The 20900-nt window shown below is 41.2% G+C and overlaps 1 protein-coding gene across 1 annotated transcript in view; it reads left to right on the plus strand.

Annotated features, from left to right (window-relative positions):
* The first annotated feature begins 222 nt into the window (after positions 1-222).
* Positions 223-20900, plus strand: part of EMCN (endomucin) — a 55048-nt gene continuing 34370 nt past the window's right edge. Inside the window, exons 1-4 of the mRNA XM_036383067.2 lie at positions 223-349; positions 17708-17767; positions 20038-20145; positions 20544-20651. Of these exons, the coding sequence (XP_036238960.1) occupies positions 289-349; positions 17708-17767; positions 20038-20145; positions 20544-20651 (337 nt within the window). The 5' untranslated portion in view covers positions 223-288. The remainder of the gene's footprint in view (positions 350-17707; positions 17768-20037; positions 20146-20543; positions 20652-20900) is intronic.

The following is a 20900-nucleotide window of genomic DNA, read 5'->3' on the forward strand; positions in this document are numbered from 1 at the left end:
GACTGAAGAAGAACAAAATAATGTATTAACAAAAACATGGTTCACTGCCAAAGAAAAGGAGTTCCTGTAAGGACTGAAACAATAAATCTCCTCTGTACTGAACTCCCAGAGGGAGTATGTTGTATTTCCTCCTGTTCTTTATCAAAGTCCCCAAAATAAGCAGGAATGGGCTGTGACCAGGCACAGTCACCACACACCTTTTTCCATGGAGTAATTAAGGCCTGCCTCAGAGTGAGAGCACTCCCTGCCCAGCTGCACAAGGGAGAGCTGACAGCACTACCACCAAGCATGAAGCTCCTGGCGACTGCCTTCTTTTTCCTTGCTGTACTCTGTGTTTGCACTGTGGGAGGTAAGTTCTTTGGCTTTTTTGGATAGACTTGTCACATCTCTCAAGTGGTTTGTGAACAAAAGCTGAGCTGTCAGTCGGTGTGTGCTTTTTCTTCATTTCTACTGCAGTGATTGAAAGACTGTGTGTTGGAGGAGAAGGTACTAACTGGCAGCTGAGTTATATGTGTTCTGTGAAAAACTTTCCTGCCATTGTATTTTTGTGACAGTTTTCTTTCTAGGTGTCATGAAGCTCCTAAATCTGAGAGGAGTCAAAAGCAGAGGTGTATTTACAAAAGTTTGCAGTTCTGTTTTTCTTCTACATGTTAAAGCATTTTTTGCAAAGATGGCTTTAAGGGGACAATTGAAATGCCTGAAAGATTTTGCAGTTTTTGCACTTGCAAATTAGATCCATCCTGATAGATTTCCCTTGCACTATGCCAGCTATAGGTTTGGCCAAGAATGACTTTAAGAAATTATTTTAGTTTTGGCCCCAAAGATATAGGGACTTAAAACATCTGTCAAGTGTCAGATAATGAGGGCTGCAAGCCCAGGGGTCACATTGGTTACTGGGCACAGTATCTTTTAGATATGATTCTTAAATGCACAGATTTAATACAATTTTTGGTGTTCAGGTGGTCACTGAGCTGATGTTTTCGTTATTCTTCCTCTTGAAAGATCATGCTTTTAAAATGGAATTAACTAGTAAAACTTGAAAGGGTGAAAGAACCTGCAACAAGGGCCAGAGTCTATCATCACCTTTGCCAAAAGATACATTTGAAGTAAAATCTGCCTTTTATCTGTACTTTCATTTCATTTCTCTCTGGGCTACAGCTTCCACAAATGCCTATAGATTTCCTGAAAAGGATCTATTAACCAGAATTAAAATTTGATAACACTAGATTACCTGATCTAAATGAAGTTAATCAACTTTTGCTCAGGTTATGTGTTGAAATCTAGTATTATGTGGTGTATCTTATTCTATTGCTTGGGCTCATTGCTGTTAGGAAAACAGATCAATAAAGGAGATTAAAAATAAACCTGTGCCACAGAAAGAACTGCTTTTAAAGTTATGTCAAGTAAGTACAAGCCCCAAAAGTCTGTCTTGGGGTGCTATTTATTCTCTGTCTGCTACTCCTTGTAAAAATAGTCTTCCTGTCATTGTCAAAGCTTTAATTTCACAATTTCTGAAAAGCAAAGTGGAGTTGCATCAAAAAGAGCATATTTAACACAACAGTCCATAAAGCTTACCAGAAAGCAACATACAAAGGTGGGAGGAATCCTGCTAATTTTGTACAGTCCTTTCTTAAAAAAGGATTTTTCCTCCTCTGCATGATATGAACATGGCAGAAATGATGACAGTGAATAAGCAGATTTTATATATGATACATTTGTTCTGAACGATTTTGGTTCTATAAAACAGGGAAAACCAGTATTTTTTAACACTTAATTGCAAGATAGATGTGGTAGTGAAATTCTATTGGTAAATTCATGCCAGAAAATTAAGGAAATTTATGGGGAAATTTGGAGTATGTTTTTTTCTACCTTGTGAAATAAAGTTATACGCTTTATAGCCAAGCTTGCTTCAGGCGGCCCCATGCACCAACCTGTTAAGACAGAACTGGTTTTATTGTCTGTTGTGCAAAGCTGGACCAGATTACTTGAATTTCCACTTTTTGTGATCTCTAAAGTTCTCTGGTCATCTGGGCTATAACAGCAGAATCTTGTAATCTGAAGCTGGGAAGTGATGGTGAGGAGACTCACACCACTCTCCCTTTTTTGAGCATTGGAGACAGCAACAAGACTTTTCTCCAGCTATTTAGTATTTTTAAATGATGAATTATAATATAATTATTATATATAATATGATTTTTAGAGAAGACCAAATCCCACCCCAGTGTTTCTATACTCCCTCCCCCAGGTTTTGGAGTAATTTGTTTTCAAAGCTCACCAAGACAAATGTGCGGGCTTCCAACTTTTTCATATGCTACACACAAGGTGTTTCTCTGTGTATTTTTTGTATATCATACATAGGACATTTCCACTGTGGTTAGTAAAGAATATACCTGGTCTTCTGTGGGGCTTCCAAATGTCATGCTTTTTCTTCAGCTGTATGCTCATAGTGCTTTTCTTTGCAATTTTCTTACTTGTCCTGGGATCTTTCATCTTTAAAAGCCCATAATGTTTCAGTGGAGTCAGCCCTCTGTCAGCACATTACTAGAGGCTCAGTTAGGTACAGATGTGGAGGCTGATAGCTCCCTGACAACTTGTTCCTCCTACCTAGACTTTTCTCAGCCCTCTAGGGAGTTAAATGGCATGCTTAAAATAGGAGTTTCTTCATGCTCATCTCAAGGTGTTCAGTTCTCCTGGCATATTGCCCTTTATTCTTACCTGTTCCAAAATGTAGCTCAAATAAAAATGCTTTCTAGGTTGGTTCATAGCATTTTCAGCTTTAAACAGGCAGCACTGGAATGTGTCAAAAAATACAATGTCAAATTATAGTAATCAAATATGAATGCTCTTGAATCTGCCTTAGGATGTAATTACTTTAAAAATGCATAAAGGTGAACTTGTTTCCTTCTAAAAGATGAGAGGAGAAGCCTTGGCATGTGCTTATAATGTAAGTGTTTAGATGTTGCATTTTCTTGTGCCTTGATCTTGGAATACAGTGTGGCTGTGGCTGCACAGCACAGCAAACATCCTCCACACAGTGCTGGTAGCACAGCACTGCATCCTTCTCACCCAGGCACCCAGGCTGGTGTCTTGCAGAAGTGGTGTCAGAGGACAGAGGGCTGTGCTCCTCCTGGCATCGGGCTGGGCGTGTCCAGGTTGTGCACCTGAGCAGAGGGGCTGGAATGAGTCACCCTGTGTTGGACATCTCCAGGGCTGGGATGTTAACACCCGATTGCTGACCCCTGTTGACAGCCAGAAGTAGCTTTATCCGAGTGCTCCGTCAGTGTGGATGGCACCACAAAGAAACAAGGAACTTCTTTTTTAAAGGTAGGAGCAAATCTTGGCATTGAGAGTTTGGTCCAAATCCCCCTGAAGTAATTTGGAGCTGCTCTGTTTCACTGTGGATCAGCCCTAAAATATGAGTTTCCCAGCCCCTTTCCTCATTATGGGGATGCTGTGTAGCATCCCAAACCTATAGCACAGCTGGTTAATCCTGACTCCCAAGCTGATAGCTTGAGAAAAGTTCCACTGAGCCAGGGCTCCTGTAGTTACTACACACATTTGCAGCTGTCTGAATGCTGCTCTTGTTGATGTAAATTAGAGGAGATGGATAGCCTTTTCCTTTTCCAGCTTCTGTGCTCTCTGCTCACAAGCCCTCAGGTATTTTAAAAATTAATTTTTAAAATTAAATACTAACTAAACTGTTTTGAGCAGTGAAAGCTTTTGAGAATGGTCTCACCTCACTCTGGGTTATTATTCATGTTTGTTCTCTGGAAAACCAGCAAGGCACAGACAGTCAAAGTTGGATCATTGTCTCATTTCTGGAAATTTGAGAAATGTGAATGGGGTTTAGATATTACTTTCTTACACCTTTAACTTGCTGGAGCCAAAAGTTTGGATGTCTTGAGAATTTGCCTATTGTGAAAAAAAATGAAATTGTATTTGGTGCTTTCACTGTTTTTCACTGTTTCTAGCGGTTTGCCAAGATTAGCTTTGAGAAAAATCAAATTATAGTGCTGGAACTTATGGTAGCCTTTAATGGAATATTGAATTTTTATTCCTGTGCAGATTTTTTTTTGTTCTTTTTTTTCCCCCTGCTGCCACATTCCTTTCATTCATTAGATCCTTTGCATTTTGGGGCAGCTTTTGACTAATGGAGTTTAAAGGTGTATTTATTACTGGAGAGAAGGAAACTGCATATTGTATCCCCAAACCTGAAAGCAAGTTTGCCGCATTTACTGAGGATAGAAGCAGATGGCTTGATACCTGCTTGGTTATGATTTACAGCCAAAATAAATGGAAACTGAGTATTAAGGGCAAGTTGCCTACAGCATTCAGTTCCAAACCTGGGAAAACATAATGCTGTGTAACATGCCCAAAAATTGATTATCTTTTCCGAAAATTTACCAGAATATCTTATCTTTTCTTTAGCTGACTCTTTTTATCTGTGTTCAAAACTAGAGTTCTTATTAATCTTCACTAGTTTATAAATTAGGAAAAAAAGATCTGCTGAGGTTTGGTTTGGTTTTGTGGGGTTTTTTTCCTAATTAGGAAAGTACCTCGAATTTGGACTCAAATTGTTTATACATCTGAGTCTTGTGTGGAAAAACCTGCTGAAGTACTTTAACTTTTTTTTTTTGTACTATAATTTATACTGCAAAAGTAAAAATTGAAAATAATCTTTAAGAATCTCTTAACCTTGAAATGGGAGTACATTTAACTGGTACTATTTGATAGCCAGACTAAGTTCAACATGTAAAATTAGTAAAATCTCATGGAAAACCATCATTTTTATTTATGGCCCTTATGAAATGGGGTGGGGGGAGAGGGTGGTGTTGTTTGTAATTTTTGCTGCAGCAGCTCAAGGAAGACTCATTAATGGGTTTATTTCACAATTCAGTAAACAGAGAGACAAAGTTGGATTTGTGTGTAGCAGGCGTTATTTCCAAATGCAAGTGAGGAATTAAATATTTGGCTCCTTCGGAAGACAAACAACTACTTTTGGTTTCAACTAGCACTCTAAAAATGGGTTTCTCTATTAAAATAGGTCTCCCTTTAAACCAGAAAGGTCAAAACTCTGATTTGCAGCCCTGCAAGTCACTGTCATTGTTCCAGCAGCTGGCATATCAGGTAGCAATACCTTGGCACTCCTCTTGTGAAAGTGGATCCTTGGATGCCCTAACAGTGGCATGTGGTATCAGCCAGACCTACCTGCCACAGGAAAAGGAGTTTGACACAATTTAATATGATCTTCTCTCCACACTGTGCCTTCTGGTCCTACCTCCCCATGAGAGAAGACTGAGCTGATGATCACTTGCTGATATGATGACTTGGAATAAAATTCAGCAAGTGTCATCTGCTGGGGTGTTGTAGGAAGGGGTAGAAAGCTCTCTGCTGCCACCCACACGTGTACTAGAGGCTGGTCTGGAAGGGTCCAAATTAATTTTAAAATACTTTTTTTCTCAGCAGTCAGAGTGGCCAACAACCCCTTTCAGGCCAGACTAACTAGCTGGTACTCCAAAGGTTATGTTTCAAACTAGGAACAGGACAAGGATTTTCTGGCTGCTTTTATGTGGAAAATGGATACTTGCCTTTGGTACAAGTGCAAATTCTATACATCAGTAGATCAATAGTGTAGTTTTACAACAATTTTGAATCCTTTCTTTTTTTTTTTTTTTTTTTGTTTTTGTTTTTGCAATGGCAGTAATGTGCTTCCGGGTGTTAGATGCATGTTGTAGATAGCAATGCATCTCAGGTTTCTGAAACCACAGAGCAAGTGGCACGTAATTTTGTATCACAATTTTCTGCTGTAACCATTCTGCCTTGTCTTATCACTTTGACAAAATTATGTCTTTTGCTGGGATGGGAGCACTACAGCAGCCTTTTTGTCTGCAGATTTCTACAAGATAAGTAATCATTCTAAAAAGCACATTCAGTTTGTCTTAATGGTGTGATTTCTCAGTGTGATTGATGGTGTGATTTACTTGGTGTGAGGAGTGTCAGTGTAACTTTAGGGTTAAATCAATTAACATTATGATATTAATGAGATGTTTGTTCTTCCTGCAGATTTCTTCTTTCATAATCTTTAGCAGGAGATTAATGTTGGGTTTGGGCTTGAGAAATTCAGCTATTGAAGCAACAACTCATAAGAATGGCAAAAACTTTGGATTTTAGTTGGTCTGAGGAAAACAGTGCCAGGAGATTTTCTAACCTTCTTGGCCAATTTGCATTATTTTCCTCTGCAAAATATTTATTTGTTGAGGTATCTTTCCACTGCATAATAATTACCTGAAGTGATCAGAACCCCATATATTCCTTAATTTTTTACCACTTTTCCTACTTTTTCTCATGCTCAACATTGAGTCTAAGGTTTTGTTTGAAATACAGTGTTGATAACCTTCTAAACATTACTATATGGGTGCTATCTATCCCATTGGGAGGGATATCCCATTGGGAGGCCTGAAATAATCTTTCCTAGACAGATGAATTACTCCTCCTCATCTCAGCATGGGTTATATATCACAACAATATAGATGTTTGCAAACTCATTCAAAGGTTATAGAAGCAAAGATATCACCAAATATTTCTATACAAAATGGCAAAAATAGGTGATGATTAATCTGCAAAGAAATGTGTAATTCAAATCCTTTCCACCCAAATTCCAGGTCTCATGTCCAGTAGAGAGGGGCAGCTTTTGACATGATACATGGCTGATGCTTCCATGGCCATTCAAAGTCCACAAAAGCAATAATTTGAGGGTTTTCTTTACCCAGCAATTCTCGACACTCTGAAACTTCTGCCAAGTTGTCAAACCTCATCTACCCCTAACTCCTCCAGATGCTCCTAAAGTCAGAAATGTGTGGTGTGTTGAAGGAAATGTTTGGGACCAGTGTGCAATTCCACTGTTGTTACTCATTCTTGCAAAGGACTGTTAAAACCTCTTTGTGAAAACTACTGAATTCTTTGAATTATGGAGCTTTCTGGACGTCCTATAGAGTCCAGATGGAGTCTGGACATCCTCTGTTTTGACTTAGATCACATAATATTTGGAAGTTGTAGCTACACCAAAGGCTGGCTGCCCAGAAAGGCTCTTTGTTGTGTTTTGACAGGAAGTAGGTTTTCTAGGGATATGCTGTGGTCACCAACAGGTGTTCAGATTTTAATATTGGCACCTGGTGTGGCCACTGGGCACATGGATATGCCTCTGAGAACACAGGGGTTAAAAAGCAGAGCACTCCCGTGGGAAGCTCTCTTGGGTTTTGGCGGGGAAAGAGTTCAGATCTCTCCCCCGTCCAGCAGCTGCTGCTGGGCCGGGGAGGGCAGCCATACAGCCGAGTGAAGTAGGCCGGGGCTTGGACAGAGAGGGGAGGTGAAGAGGCCCCAGCATGGAAGGGTGGGAGAAGCACCAGGAAGTATCAGGCAGCTCCCCCAGGAGAGAGAGAGAGAGAGAGAGTACAGCCTGTGCCTGTGACTGCTTCCTTGGAACTTGATAACATGTGCCGGCAGCACAGCCGAGAAGGAGAAGAAGGGGGGGTGCAGCGAGAAGGTGTCCGGCCGCTTGTGGGAGTCTCCATGGCGGTCAGAGCCCGAGCTTTTAACCCTTTTTTGGACAATGAAAACTTTGCAGAACATTAACCTTTCCTAGAAGAGAGATAGAGATTAAATGGAAGAAGGAAATGTGCAAGTGTGAAGGTCTGGGCAAGTGAAAGATTTCGGAAGAGTAGAGAAGAATCTTAGGTGGGAAGAGATGATGGAGTGGCTTTAGCTGGACTCTCCTTGTTATAGCCATGGACAGAACCATGTTTCCTGTGACACAGAGACTGCATCTAGGGGGAAGCAATGGCTCAGAGCCAAGAGGGTTCAGTGTTGGTACCCCTCGGCCCCAGGGGGTGAAATCTGGGGCAGACAGGTGTCCCAAAAGTAAGACTGTGCTCTTTTTGGAACGGGACAAAGCATCCTTAAAAAGATGACCCTAGAAGCAGCTCTAGTCCATGTGCAGTGGTGAGAGCACTGGACATGGAAGGAAGAGGTCACGATGGCAGATGTTCTCCAAGCGGTGCCACGAGTGACACGGAAACACACAAGGTTTCAACTGTGTTTCCAGGGGAAGCCTATGGCACAAGAAGGACTCCTCTCCTCTTGATGAACTGAGAATTGATTATCTAAAGGGTGGTGATGGACTGAGAGTTGAAATTTGGGGGATGGATGTATTGGAATTTGGTGGGGGGAGGAGGAAATGTTTTTGGAAGGTTTTCATTTTCCCTGTGTGTTTCTTTTTACTTAGAGTTGTAGTTTAGTTAATAAAGTCTTTTTTTCTTTATTTCTAAGTGGGGGCCTGCTTTGCTTATTCCTGGTCTCACAGCAGACACCAGGGAGAAGGTATTTTCATGGGGGCCCTGGCATTGTGCCAGCGTCAAACCATGACACTCTTCCAGCAAAACAATTTTAGGTTCTCTTTAGGAAGTTTTTTTTCTTACAAAAGTAGTTTATAAATATATTTGCTGTTATTCCGAAGATAGCAAATGTGTTTTAAAAAGTGTTGGGCTTGCAACAACTCACTAGTTTCCAACATGCCAGCAACAAAAAAAAGGACTTACTCAAGATCTATGCCAAATAACCCAGTCCTTGAGATGTGCAAGGGAAGGACACAGTACATGTACTAGAGGCAAAAAAATCCTCCCAGTGCACAGTGGTCTTTTGGTTCTCTGCACATTTTATCCTGTCTAGTTCAAATGGCTCCAGAGGATTCCACTACTTTTGCAAGCCATCCCCAGTGCTAATGGAGTCATGTGGCTGGCATGTCTTAATGCTCTTGAATTTAGGTGAACTAGTGCCCAATTTATCTTACTGACTTAGAGATGCTTTCTTGTAGTACACTGTCTGCCTCTTCCCTATTTGCTTTCGCCTTGCATTTCCAAGAGCTGGCAGGAACTGCTGTTTCCAGATGCAAAATAGAAAGTGGGGATTGATCATTCATGGGATGAAAGGTTGAAGAAGAGCAGAAAGGTTTGTGTAGGAATGGAACAGCTCATTCACAATTGTAATGTAACAGTTGTAATTGTCCTGGGAATACAATTGCTCTAATTGCCAATGAAAATACAAGGGATGTCTTTAGCTGTTCACCAGCATGATGGGATCAGCTCCCAGCTCACCATGGCTTCCCAGTGCACTGACTGGGAGCTGGGATTTTGACAGGCCTGGGAATCCTGAATGCAGGCCACTCTGTTGCTGTAGGAAGCTGTTTTTCAGAGTGGGAGCCAGCGTGGCTAATGCAGCAGTTCCCACTGCTCTTTGGTAGGATGAGTTCTCAGTGCTGACACTCTGTTTCAAGTCTCTTTGTAGTAACTTTGTTTTTAAATGGGCATACTTCGTTACGTAAAGTGTATGAGAAGATTTTCAGTTTTGCATCTGACCTTAGCAGTAGTATCAGATTGGTAGAAATTCAGAACAACACGAGTTATAATCAGCTTGGCAAGATAGAGACAGGCAAGAGAAGGTCTTCATCAGCTGTATGTGCCAATTAGAGGAATGAGATATTTTCAAAGTGTTCCCTTCATCCTTGCCTGTAAAGTAACTCCAGTGAGACTGTGCTGCATGCAGGGCTTGCAAAGCCCATTTGGGGCCTTCCCTTTGGGATATTCTGTACCATTTAACCTTTGTTCTAGGCAGTGTGGAAAAGATGAAGAGAGTCTCAATGGACCAGTGAGCATGGAATTACATTAATTATAGAAGGAATTTACAGTGTTTCCACAGAGTTTTCTGACAGGAACTGCTTTTGGATGTTCCAGAGGCTTTCAGAGCTTTGTCAGGAACAGAATGGCATGGGCGGGTGTGGCTAAAATGGGTGTCTGGGCTGATCCCGGATGTTCTAAAAATAAATACATCATAGCAGACACTGCAGTGACCCTTTCCTGAATTATACAATTAGTCATGCTGCTGGAGATGCACTTGGGTCACAAACATAGCACAGAGCTATATGACTTTCCTAACTTCTGCAGCACATTGAAAAGGAGAGCTGCTGATTGACCGGGACTCAGCTTCCGCTCTGGCTGTTCTGTATCTGCCCTACCCAAACGTGCTCTTTCATGGGAAACAAAAATAGGCTTGCCAATAGCATGTTAAGGAAAAAGCATTGTAAGCATTACAATTTTCTCTCTGCCTTCTGGGTGGGGGTGAATTGCACCAACACTTACCCCTTCCTGTTGCAAGGAAAAGGGCTCTCCTTTATTTCTTTTTCTCCTTCTGTTCAGCAATGCACAATATGTATAAAGCTTTCTATATAAAATAGCACCCTCTAAGGACATTTTTCAAATTTATTTAGCTTGACTAACACAAAGGGAGGGGGTGGCAGTTCATTTTCTGTATGTACTATAATATAGTCCTTAGAAACTCCTGGCTTTTATCTTACACGTGGACAAACAAATATATCATAATCAAAGGGTGACAATCTGGTGGTTTAAATAGCTTTAAAGGGTTTAATTAAAACCTGTTAAATACTTTTAACAGGCTTAAATAAAGAGAAGTGCAGAGCTTGGAGCCTTCATTCAAGGAAGGCTGGAGTGCTGATGAGCATGCTGAGCGCATTTATCGTTCTGTGGAGTGCAAACAATGTACTCATCCCTCTGTAGTACACAGTAATAGAGATATCCACCAACCTTCACGTGAGCAGAAGGCACACTAAGAAAACTGGTGACTAAAAGCCTTTCATAGGAAGTTTGCTTTTCTTCTAAGGCAATAAAAAACTCCCTTAAAACTGGCTATTTAAGTGCCCAGATTTCTATGTCCACACATGCAGAGAGGCAAATCATGCTGTGCTTGGGTTGTTTCAAATACTCAGTGACACAGGGGCACTCATCCAACATTTCTCATTAATGTTTTGAGGAGGGGAGCCTTACCAACCTACAGCCATGCTGGCTGAGGCTGGTCCTTGGCATCTGCCTTGTCAATATTTCTTTGTGCAGCAGGTCCCTAAGCAGGAGCTGTTTGCTGGGTGCTGTGAGCAGGCTTTGTGGGAGCCTTTTGCCTGGGGGTTGGTGATTCCCAGGAGCTCTATGCTATGCTTAGTGTTGGGTCATGCTAGCCCCATGCCTGGGTGAGCAGGAGGAGCTCTGGGGCAGTGCTGGCACCAAAGCTGCATTTCCTGCCTTCTCTCTGTTCCCTGCTGGAAAAATTGTGGCAGCTACCTCCCTTTCCTTCCTCCCCTCAGTTCTTACTGCTGGCTGCCTCCAGCCCACCCACTTTATGTTTCCTCTGCAGAAACCAAATCCCACATTGCCCCAGTTGCTGCTGCCCATTCCCATGCAATGCAGGAGGAGCCCTGGCCCTGTCTCCTTTTCCAACTATGGGGCTTCACATTTATGCTCTCCCTTCCTTAATATCCATCCCTTTTGGCTGTTTTCAGGTGCTTTTGCCCTTTGTGGGGAGAGTGTTATGTGTCTCTGACCCAGGAACTTCTCCTGCCTTTGTGTCCTCCCCATGCTCATGCCTGTAAGTTTTCCCCACTCTTGTGCAGCAGACTGTCTCTGGCATGTGACACCAGCCTGCAAACCCGGACCAGCAGCTACAGAGAAGAAGTAGAAACTTGACCTTGAGTGTAAAATCTCCCCTTGTAGGATTTGTATAGTTTGTTTTTAGTTTGTTGCTGAAGAGAGACATGACTGGAAGGAAGGTGACAGCTTGGCAAACCGGAGGTGGTTTCCCACCTCCCTAGGCAGTGGGAATCACAGGCTTCCAGCTGATTGGCATCAGGCAGCAAAGGATGTGGCCTTTCTCCCTGCCTTATGGTTTTAGCATTGCCTGCAGTATCTAAATACACCTCAAACATGGCCAGTGTAACTCTGTTCAGGGTCTGCATTGTCCTTCCAGCTGCCAATGTGAGAATTTCACAGCAGAGAAAATCCCGAGGTGGAAAATGCCTTATGTTGCAGGAGGCTGTGTTAAGAGCTTTTGCAGCAGTGCAAAACCATTGTGAGACCAGGCTGGAAAAACACTGTGCAATTCTGGCTTTTGGTGATAGGGAAGTGGCAGTGACCAGCATGGGGCTGTTACTGGGGACACAGCTTTCCTTTCACCAGGGGCTGTCACAGCCTGAATGGTTGTGTGCATGTCCTGGTACAGGCACAGCTGAATGTGTGTGTGAGGCATGCCACACTTTGGGTATTGCTTAGTGTACTAAAGAAATGTGGAAACACAAAGTTTTTGAGGTGTTTTGAGTTTGCTTCAAATTCAGGAAGCTTGCAAATGGCTGTATTTAATTTAATATCCTTCCACACACTTATCTGCTGTGTCAGCTGTTATCAGCTTCAGCCATTCACAGGATTACATCAGAACCTTGGTTCCCATTTAAAATCTAGTTTATGTGAATTTAGAAGAAAAATCTTAAGCATGAGTCCTTAAGGATGAAACACTAGAAACTATTAAATACTAGAAACAGTATTACTTCTCTAAGATGATTTCTTTCAGAGAAAAATACCTGGGGGAGGGGGGTTATTCCCTTTTTTCTAAAAATTTATTTCTGGAGTATTTCATAAATTTTTTTTTATTATTTTTGCTCTTTGAATAGCAAGAAAGGAGTTGATGTTTCCAAACAGCGCTGTTAAAATTGCACTTAAACCTCTTCTATTAGTATATCTGTATTTTTGTTCTTTGGATAATGTATGAACCTTTATACAAAATGCACTACAAAAGAAAAAATAAATTTATCTCAAAAGTTAGGGTAAATGGTCATGCACTGGAAAGGAAGACAAATGAGTAGTGAAAACAGAAATAGGAGAAGTGCAAGGACTGTACGGAGCCTGGGGAAAGGTGAGATAAGAGAATGTAGAGATGAAGCAGCATTATATGAAAGAGGAAACATAACAGACAACAGAGCTCCAAGGTAAGAGTAAGCAAGTCGTTTACTTGGTGTCAGGCAGCAGCTATTTCTTGGGACCTCTGAGTTCCCAGATCTGTACCAGAGTGTCTACAAGGACAGCTATTTCTTTCTTGAAAAAGGACCTTTTTTTTCTTTTACTGGAACAGTGGTTACAGGAGGCTCTTTCATGGTCACAAGGGCTGGCAGAATTATCATGGGCTAGAAAGAGATCACTATTTATTCCTGATGGTGTGGAAAAACAAATCAAAAAAGCAACTTTGACTTCTCCATAACTTGTGTGTAGTTGCAAAGGCCCAGGGTCACACAAAAAACCCCATCATATAACATCCTGAAAGAGAGTAGGTTTAGATCAGATATTAGAAAGACATTTTTTACTAGAATTAGAGTAGAATTAGTGAGGGTGGTGAGGTACTGGAACAGGTTGCCTGGGGAAGCTGTGGATGCTTTTTCCCTGGAAGTGTTCAAGACCAGACGGATGAGCTCTGAGCAAACTGGTCTAGTGGAAGATGTCCTTGCCAACAGCAGGGAGACTGGATTTAGATCATCTTTAAGATCCCTTCCAACCCAAACCATTCTGTGATTCTATGATAATACATAATACACAAACATAATATAAACACCTGTAGGTTCTGCTTTATAACCTTGAAGCAAGGAATTATCATGTGCAGGATTCTCCAGGACACCTCTTTGGTAATTGCTCCCAGGTAGAGCCTGTAGAGCATTGGTCAGGTTTGGAGTGGGAATATACCACATCCTCATCAGCAAAGTGGTGAAAGCACCAGCTGCTGGCTGTTATGCCACCAGTTTGACACAGGCACTGAAATACCTGCAGGGTTTATAGTCCAAATCCCTTGTCCATTACCTCTCATTCAAACTGCAGAGGACATTAGTTTATTCCTTTGCCTTGGCTGCAGCTACTCCTGCACCTACTGACTGCTGTTGTTGTGCCTTCCATTAATCCTTCCCTCTCTAGGCTGAGCAAATGTAATTTTTGCAATCCTTCCTGAGATGTCATTTTTCTCTAGACTCCTGATGATTTTTATGGTTCTCTGCTAACTCCCCACCTCCTGAAGTCCACATCCTTTTTCACATGCTTCTGAAGCTGGACCAAGTACTTCATCTGAATGAAAGGATTTTAGCCATGTGGTTTTGTCTATCTAGTGCACTGTCAAGTGAAAGAAATATCAAACAGGCCATTCCACTTGTTATCTGCAACAAGAGTGACTTTTCCATAAAAATAATTTCCTTTCAAAGTTAGGTATTGATGCCAAACCAGAAAGCACTTAAATTCAGTAATTCATATAATGAATATAATCAGTATCTATTTTGAACTATCTATTAATCTTTAAAAATGTTTTTGCTTTGGCATTTGGTTTTCTATTATCTGTTTCATGTGGTGTTTCAAACTTTGTCGTTCGTAACCTGTGGTATCCTGTAGGGTGTAAACAGAAGTACTGATATAATAACATGCAATTTTTCGCTTTTTTTAATGTTTTGATTGTAGCAATAACAGGCACCCAATTAATACGAGATCAGAACCTGTCTCTCTTTCTAGTGTAAAGGTAAAAATAATAAGAGAGAGAGAGAAAAGGTTATGAGAACTCCAAGCTCAGATCTTAGAGACTGAAGCCTATATCAAAAGCTGCAGTCTGAGGACAACTGTGGTCATCTGTCAGTCCTGTCTCGATTCAAGAGCTCCTTCTGAATTTAAAAGAAGAAAGTAAGTTCAGTGTTCTGGTTCATCCATTTCAAAATCTAAAGACCAATGCTTTCATTTTAGAACAAATATATCATTTAAATCCAACCTAGGAAAGACAATAAATGGAAATTCTGTGAACCTGAAAAAAAGCCCAAACAAGCCACAACAGTTACTCTCTTTTCAGTTTGGTCTTGTGGCCATGTCACATGTTCTTGGATCTTAATTCCTTCATATTTTTCCCTGTGACCCTGTCTTACTGTCTCTAGACCTTTCTGCCCTTCTCTTCTTCCTCTCTTGTTATGTTTCTCCCAGTCTGGATTTCTTTTTGCCTTATTATCTGCTTTAAAATATGGTGGGTTTTGGGTTTTTTTTCTTTTTGGATCTTACCACCAGCAGCATCCCCCCTTCACTCAGCACAGTGCTGTGTCTGAGAGCCTTTTAGCTCCACATGTGTTCTCTGGACACAAGGGTCTCCCATGCTCCTTTAGCTGGGTTTACTACCAGCAAACGGTGGTGGTTTCTGTGTGGAAACAGTGGCTGAGTAGATTTTGGCTACTTCTATGTCAGAGTACATCTATGTGCTCTCATATCAAAGGGTTCACTGCATTCAAATCTGCTAAAAAAACAGGCAATTGTAACTTTACTTAGTTGTCCATCATCTGAGCCTGCACCCAACCTGACATGAGCAGAAAAATGAAGATTTCTGTCCCTCTCTTTGTCTATCAGCCATCTCTGATGGTGAAAATTATTTTCTCTATCATTTTCTTTGATCTCTTACTTTTATCCCCCATAGGACTCTCCTTAGTTACAATTTAACATTGCAAATAAGAGCATAATAAGCCACCAGCTCTATCATATCTTTTAATCAAACAGTTCCCCCCACAATCCTGTCAAGGTTTAAACATTTTTGCATGATGTTTTCAACTTAATTTTAAAGTATAGTTAATTATTCAACATTTTAAGAAAACAATTAATTCATAAAACTCTATTGTACTCTGTTAATTGAATTTTTCTTAGTTTATCTCTAACCTGTGATAAAATCAACAAATAGTGAGTCATAATAGAACTGTGACTTATAGTCACTTTTTTTTTTTAGTTTTGAGGAAACCTTGGCCTATCAACATGGTTATTAAATGGAACACCTTTAAAGGATGAATAATCTAAGTATTGCAATGAGCTTCCTACAAAGTCATGCTGAGTTAGAGGAAGAGTTTTGGAAAGAATGAGTTTGGGAATGAGCTGATTGGCCAGCTAGTACATTTAGCTGGCATTACAGACATGGTAGCTACTGAGATATGTTAAAACAAAACCAGCTGAAATGTAGGCACTGTTGAAAAAACATTCTGTTCTACTGCTGTGGCCTTGTGGTGTGGGGGATTACAGGAGCTTTGTCAGCAGTACATAATGAGAATGAAGAAATGGAAAAAAGCTTGCTGTTTAGGGAAACAAGATTGCCTGTAGGTCTCTCTGGATAAAATTTGTTTTCCAAGTTTTTCAAGTGTGGGCTATGAAGCATCACTCTCACTGGGTAACCATGTGGCAAGAAAACCTGTATTTTAAATGCAGTGTGCACGAGTCTGTGCATGGTGTGACTGTGTCCACATGTTCTGGGGAGTAGAGCTGGGGCAGCAGCAGGCCCACAGGGGACACATTTAATTTTATATAGGATATGCCCACATCAAACTGGGCCAGCATGTGCCATGACAAGGCATTTTGGAGGCAACAGCATACCTAGAAAAGATGCCCAAGAAAGTGGGGCTCACTGGGAAGGGGCTGACACCAGTTAGAAAAATGCAGGTGCCAAGAGCACTGATAACACACTGCTTGGAGAGGAGTTCATCTGGTTAGACCTTAATACGTTTCTGCAGAGCCCCTTCAGTTGTATTATGTTGTGTGGGGGTTTTTTTCCAGGTTAGATCTGTGGCTCTTGCAGGCTTCGGGTGCTGCCTCGTGAAATTTTAATCAGAGCGCAGTACACCGAGCAAAGAGAACAAAACTGACTGTTCTGCCCTGTAGCCAAAAAAAGAGAGAATGCCAGCAGATATTACCATGAATGGAGTCACACAAGAATACTGACATGCTGTCCTGACTCAGTTTAGCATGTCTGTATTACAGCATGCTAATGCAGCCTGACAGGATGCCACGCTTCAAACCTGACAGCACATGGGGATTAGCCTGTGCCATTTTCCTCTCCCATTCAGTTACAGAGTTGATCTATTCCTCCACAAATGTACCCATACTTGTCTCACAGCAGTCTAAAATGGTTGAGAAATGCCTGTTTCTGAGTCAGTGCAGCTTTTTCACCCCTTTCAATACCCCCTAACTTCTTTTAGTAAAAAAATATGAACTCCACAGCAATAAGACTGAAAATCTTGCTTGAAGCCAAAACACTTTTTAAGTTATGATGTTAAAACCTTGCAGCACAGTAAGAAGAGACAGAAATTATTTTTCTCATTGAAGTTTCTTTTTTGGATTATTTATTTGTTTATATTGAAGCGCCACCTACTAATGATGCTTTAAGACTGGCATCGTTTATGGCAGTAAAACCCCAACAGCTGGATCACTGTGTTGAGGGCAATGGGGAAAGTCAGTCTTTCAATGTGGTGCTTCTTGAGCCATGATCTGGGAATTCTCCTCTTCTTCCCACATTTAGGCATTTGGGTGATGCTGAAAAGCCCTCCTGAAGTGCTTGCACTAGCCAGGGAACTAGTACAATTTTGTTACTTCAAGGCAGGAGAAGGGCTGCTTACTCCTGTGGCCAGTTATTTTAGTTAATCCTCCACCCTGAAGACTCAGAGCAGCTGTGGTTGTATCCACGGAGAGGAGGAGATAGCAAAAACCTCTTTAATTGTCTCCATTTCCCCCCTCCCAACTGGTCTGGTAAAAGAGCATGCAGTCCAAGGTGGGAGGCAGCAGCAGATGCTTCCCATTACAGCAGTCAGGGCAAAATGAAGAGATTTAGGCTATACCTTGAAAATGTTGGTAGCAGAGTTCTATGATTTATTTGCTTCTGCTGATAAGCTTCTGAACTTGATTTTCCAGGAAGGTCCATGCTGCTCTCTGCTATTATGACTGTGTAGTGCTAAAGAGATCTGGAAGGTACAGAAGTGATATGATTCTTTCTGTGTTTCTTTCAGAAGATGACATTCAAAACACTTCTGTCAAGACAACCATTTCTGCAGTAACATCAAAAGCTGGTAAGACTTCCAATTTGCTGTTATCTGGTGTTCTGAAGATTCTGTTGTCTTTCTAGCTTTCAGCTTTTCCAGCTTCTGGGAGAAACCAGGTGAATTATTTCATCCAGGGTGATCATAGAGCAATGTATTTCCCCAAATCTCTTATGAAACTCTGTTGCAAAGAAAGTATTGAAGTATCTTAGTATGGAGACACTTAATTTGAGCAGGCTGGACTTTTTGTTTCAGGTGAAAAAGGTTCTCTGAGTTCCTGTGCTCTCAAAGAGTGGTTCAAGTGAGATCAGAGATTCATAAATTACCAAAGACTCCCAGTTCAAGAGGACTTAACGGAGAAAATACATACTTCACATGTTAAAAGTCTGTGATTCTGGTCTACATCTTCAACTGTCACATTCAGTTCTCTTTATTATGCAGCTTTGTTATGAAATTGTATGAAAAATCAATACTTACCATATTTCAATCATGTGAACTTCTTAGTCTGAATATTGAAGACTGCTGCATTTAATAAGTTATACATATGAAAGGAGAAAATGTGGACAGAATGTTCTATTTTTTGATAACTGGGGATACTAATGAGTCTGCTGTGGAGCTGAAAGCACTGAGATGATGAAGTATACACTTGAAATGCTAGTAATGGAGGTGGATAAGATGCAACCAGGTGAAATATGTGTATATTATGTTTGTTACAGCAAAGGTTTTGACCTGTTCAAATTGTGTTGCAGCTCTTTTATGCAGTTCTCAAAAATCCTGATGTTTATGTCAGCTTAAAAGACACTTCATAAATGTACCTCACAGTGAGTTAAATCTTTGAATGCTTCACTGAAATTTTTCTTGCAGCTTTTTTCCATTGAAGGGAGAGCAATGTTGGTATTTATGCCACTATGAAAAAAGCTTTAGAAACCCAGTATGAGATTAAAACAATTTGTAAGTGTGGAACAAGCAGGCCCATTCCTCGAGGCATTGCTACTCTAGGTGAACAGCCAGAAAACTGAGAGCAGAGAAAGAATGTATAAGTCATATTTCAAAAGTTCCAGTGTGAACATTGCATTTAGAAGTACTTGAGTCTTATGAGAGAAAATTACATGGGGTGCAATGATTTATTCCTATTCTTTCACATATATCATCCATTAAAAATGCCAGAAGATTAGTATGTAGGTAGAGATAGTAGTCAGGTCTTTAGTTGAGCCTGTTTAGCTGACAGTAGCACTTCCTGTTTGCATTAGATCACAGAATTAAAAGCTGAACTCATAAATTGATTGGTTATAGGGTTTTTTAGTTTCCTGGCTGTAATTTGGTAAGTCCATTCCTTTGGGCAAGTGCTGGGGGTACATGGGACCTGCAATAGGCCATCCATGCATAGCAAGACAAGGTGATTTAAACCCTGCTATTGCTTTAGTGATCTTTGGGCAACTCTTCTCCCATCTCTCATAGCAGCAGTGGCTGGGAAGGGATTCCTGCTGCCTGCAGGAGCCCTTTCCCTTCCCCTTAGCCTCCAAGTCTCACTCCTCTTGAGGACAGAACTAGGAGTCACCTTACAAAGGGCACTGAGTCCACCCCAAGGAATATAATTTACTAGAGAATACTATTCATATCATCCACAATGTCCTAAGCTCTACTGTACTCCAAAAAGGAGGGCCTGCTGGGTGCTCCTTTTTCCCCAGAAATCTGGGTGCAGAGGAAGAAGGTCCAGGAAAGCTGGCCAGTGAAGAAGACTCAAACATGTCTCAAAGTGGGTAAACACAGGGAAAAAATGCCAAAACACTAGGGGAGTCTATTCCCCCTCATCTCTTTACCTGTGATCTATAAGCTGTGCTCCCATGTGCCACTCACACTACTTTATGGAGATTTTACATCCCTCCTCCTGCTCAGTAGGTATGCAGCAAAGTGCTGCTCAGAGGGGTAGTCCAGCAGCACACTGAACCCATCCATCCACTCCAGGCTCTGTTCCCCTCGCCTCTTCCCTTGGAAGTGAAGCCAAGCACTTCTGTATAACCCCCAAAGATCATGTGCCTCTCCTTTAGGGGCTGGCTGGAAGGTACAATTGCTCCCTTTCAGTAGGCAATTGCAGGTTGTTCACAGACCAAACCCCCCCTCTGAAACCAATGATATATACTTTGAATACTCTTTCAAAATGTGTCAGCAATAAAGGTCTGTGAGGGCCAGCCTTTAAACAGAAATTCACTGCCTTGGTAAGAGAACACAGCTAGAGCAATGTGATGTTTATTTAGGCATGATAAAATAAATCCATAATGATGTGAATGCCTTTCTTGCAGAAGGGGAATCGGTGACTACTTCACAAGGAACTTCACAAGCAACAACATTGGCAGCGTCAGTGGTGACAACAGCTACAGTCAGAGCTACAAATGAAACCATCACAAGCAGTAAGTGAAAATCTCTGAGTTAATTGATGTTGTTCTAGTGGTCACTGAGGGAATTAATTAGGTAGTACTTCTTGGCTTGGGAATTTGTTTTACAGGGAGTGTACTCTTTGGTGAAACCTTACAGGTGTGTGCAGGAGCTCCCTTCTGGTCAGACTTAAAAGCAGCTCCAAGCTGCACCTTCCAGCTGCATCATCACAGGCTTGTCTGCAGTGGGATGACCCAGCTATGGGACAGGGAATGGCTTTCCCTGCTGTCAGTGGGGCCCTGGCCTGTTGATCTTGAATTTCAATTAAATATCCTTTTGATAATCTAAAGTTAGTCTGCAAACAGGACAGTAGGTGTATTTTATGAGTGTTTACAAAAGAAAGGAAATAAATGGAATGTCTTTCCTGTGTTAGGCCCCACATCTTCTTCACCTAATGCTACATCACAAACAACACAAGGCACAACAGAAAAACCATCAGCTGTGACTTCAGCAGCAAGTACAAGTCTCAGCACAACAAACAGTAAGTGATGATTTCATTGAGCCATTTCTGAGTCATTCTATGCTACATTTCTGTAAAACTCTGCAAAACAGTAAAAGGAGGTCAAAAAGAGTAGTATGGTGATTTAGGGAACAAGGTCTATTCATCGTACCATATTATATATCTTAAATGAAGCTTGCCCTGGAACCCTCCACAAAGAATATTATACCTTTAGTTTGTAATGGAGGTGATCTGAATCCATTACACAGGATGTTCATCTCCCTGTAACTG

The sequence above is a fragment of the Molothrus ater genome, chromosome 4, assembly GCF_012460135.2.
Source record: "Molothrus ater isolate BHLD 08-10-18 breed brown headed cowbird chromosome 4, BPBGC_Mater_1.1, whole genome shotgun sequence".
In the NCBI taxonomy this organism is placed as follows: Eukaryota; Metazoa; Chordata; class Aves; order Passeriformes; family Icteridae; genus Molothrus; species Molothrus ater.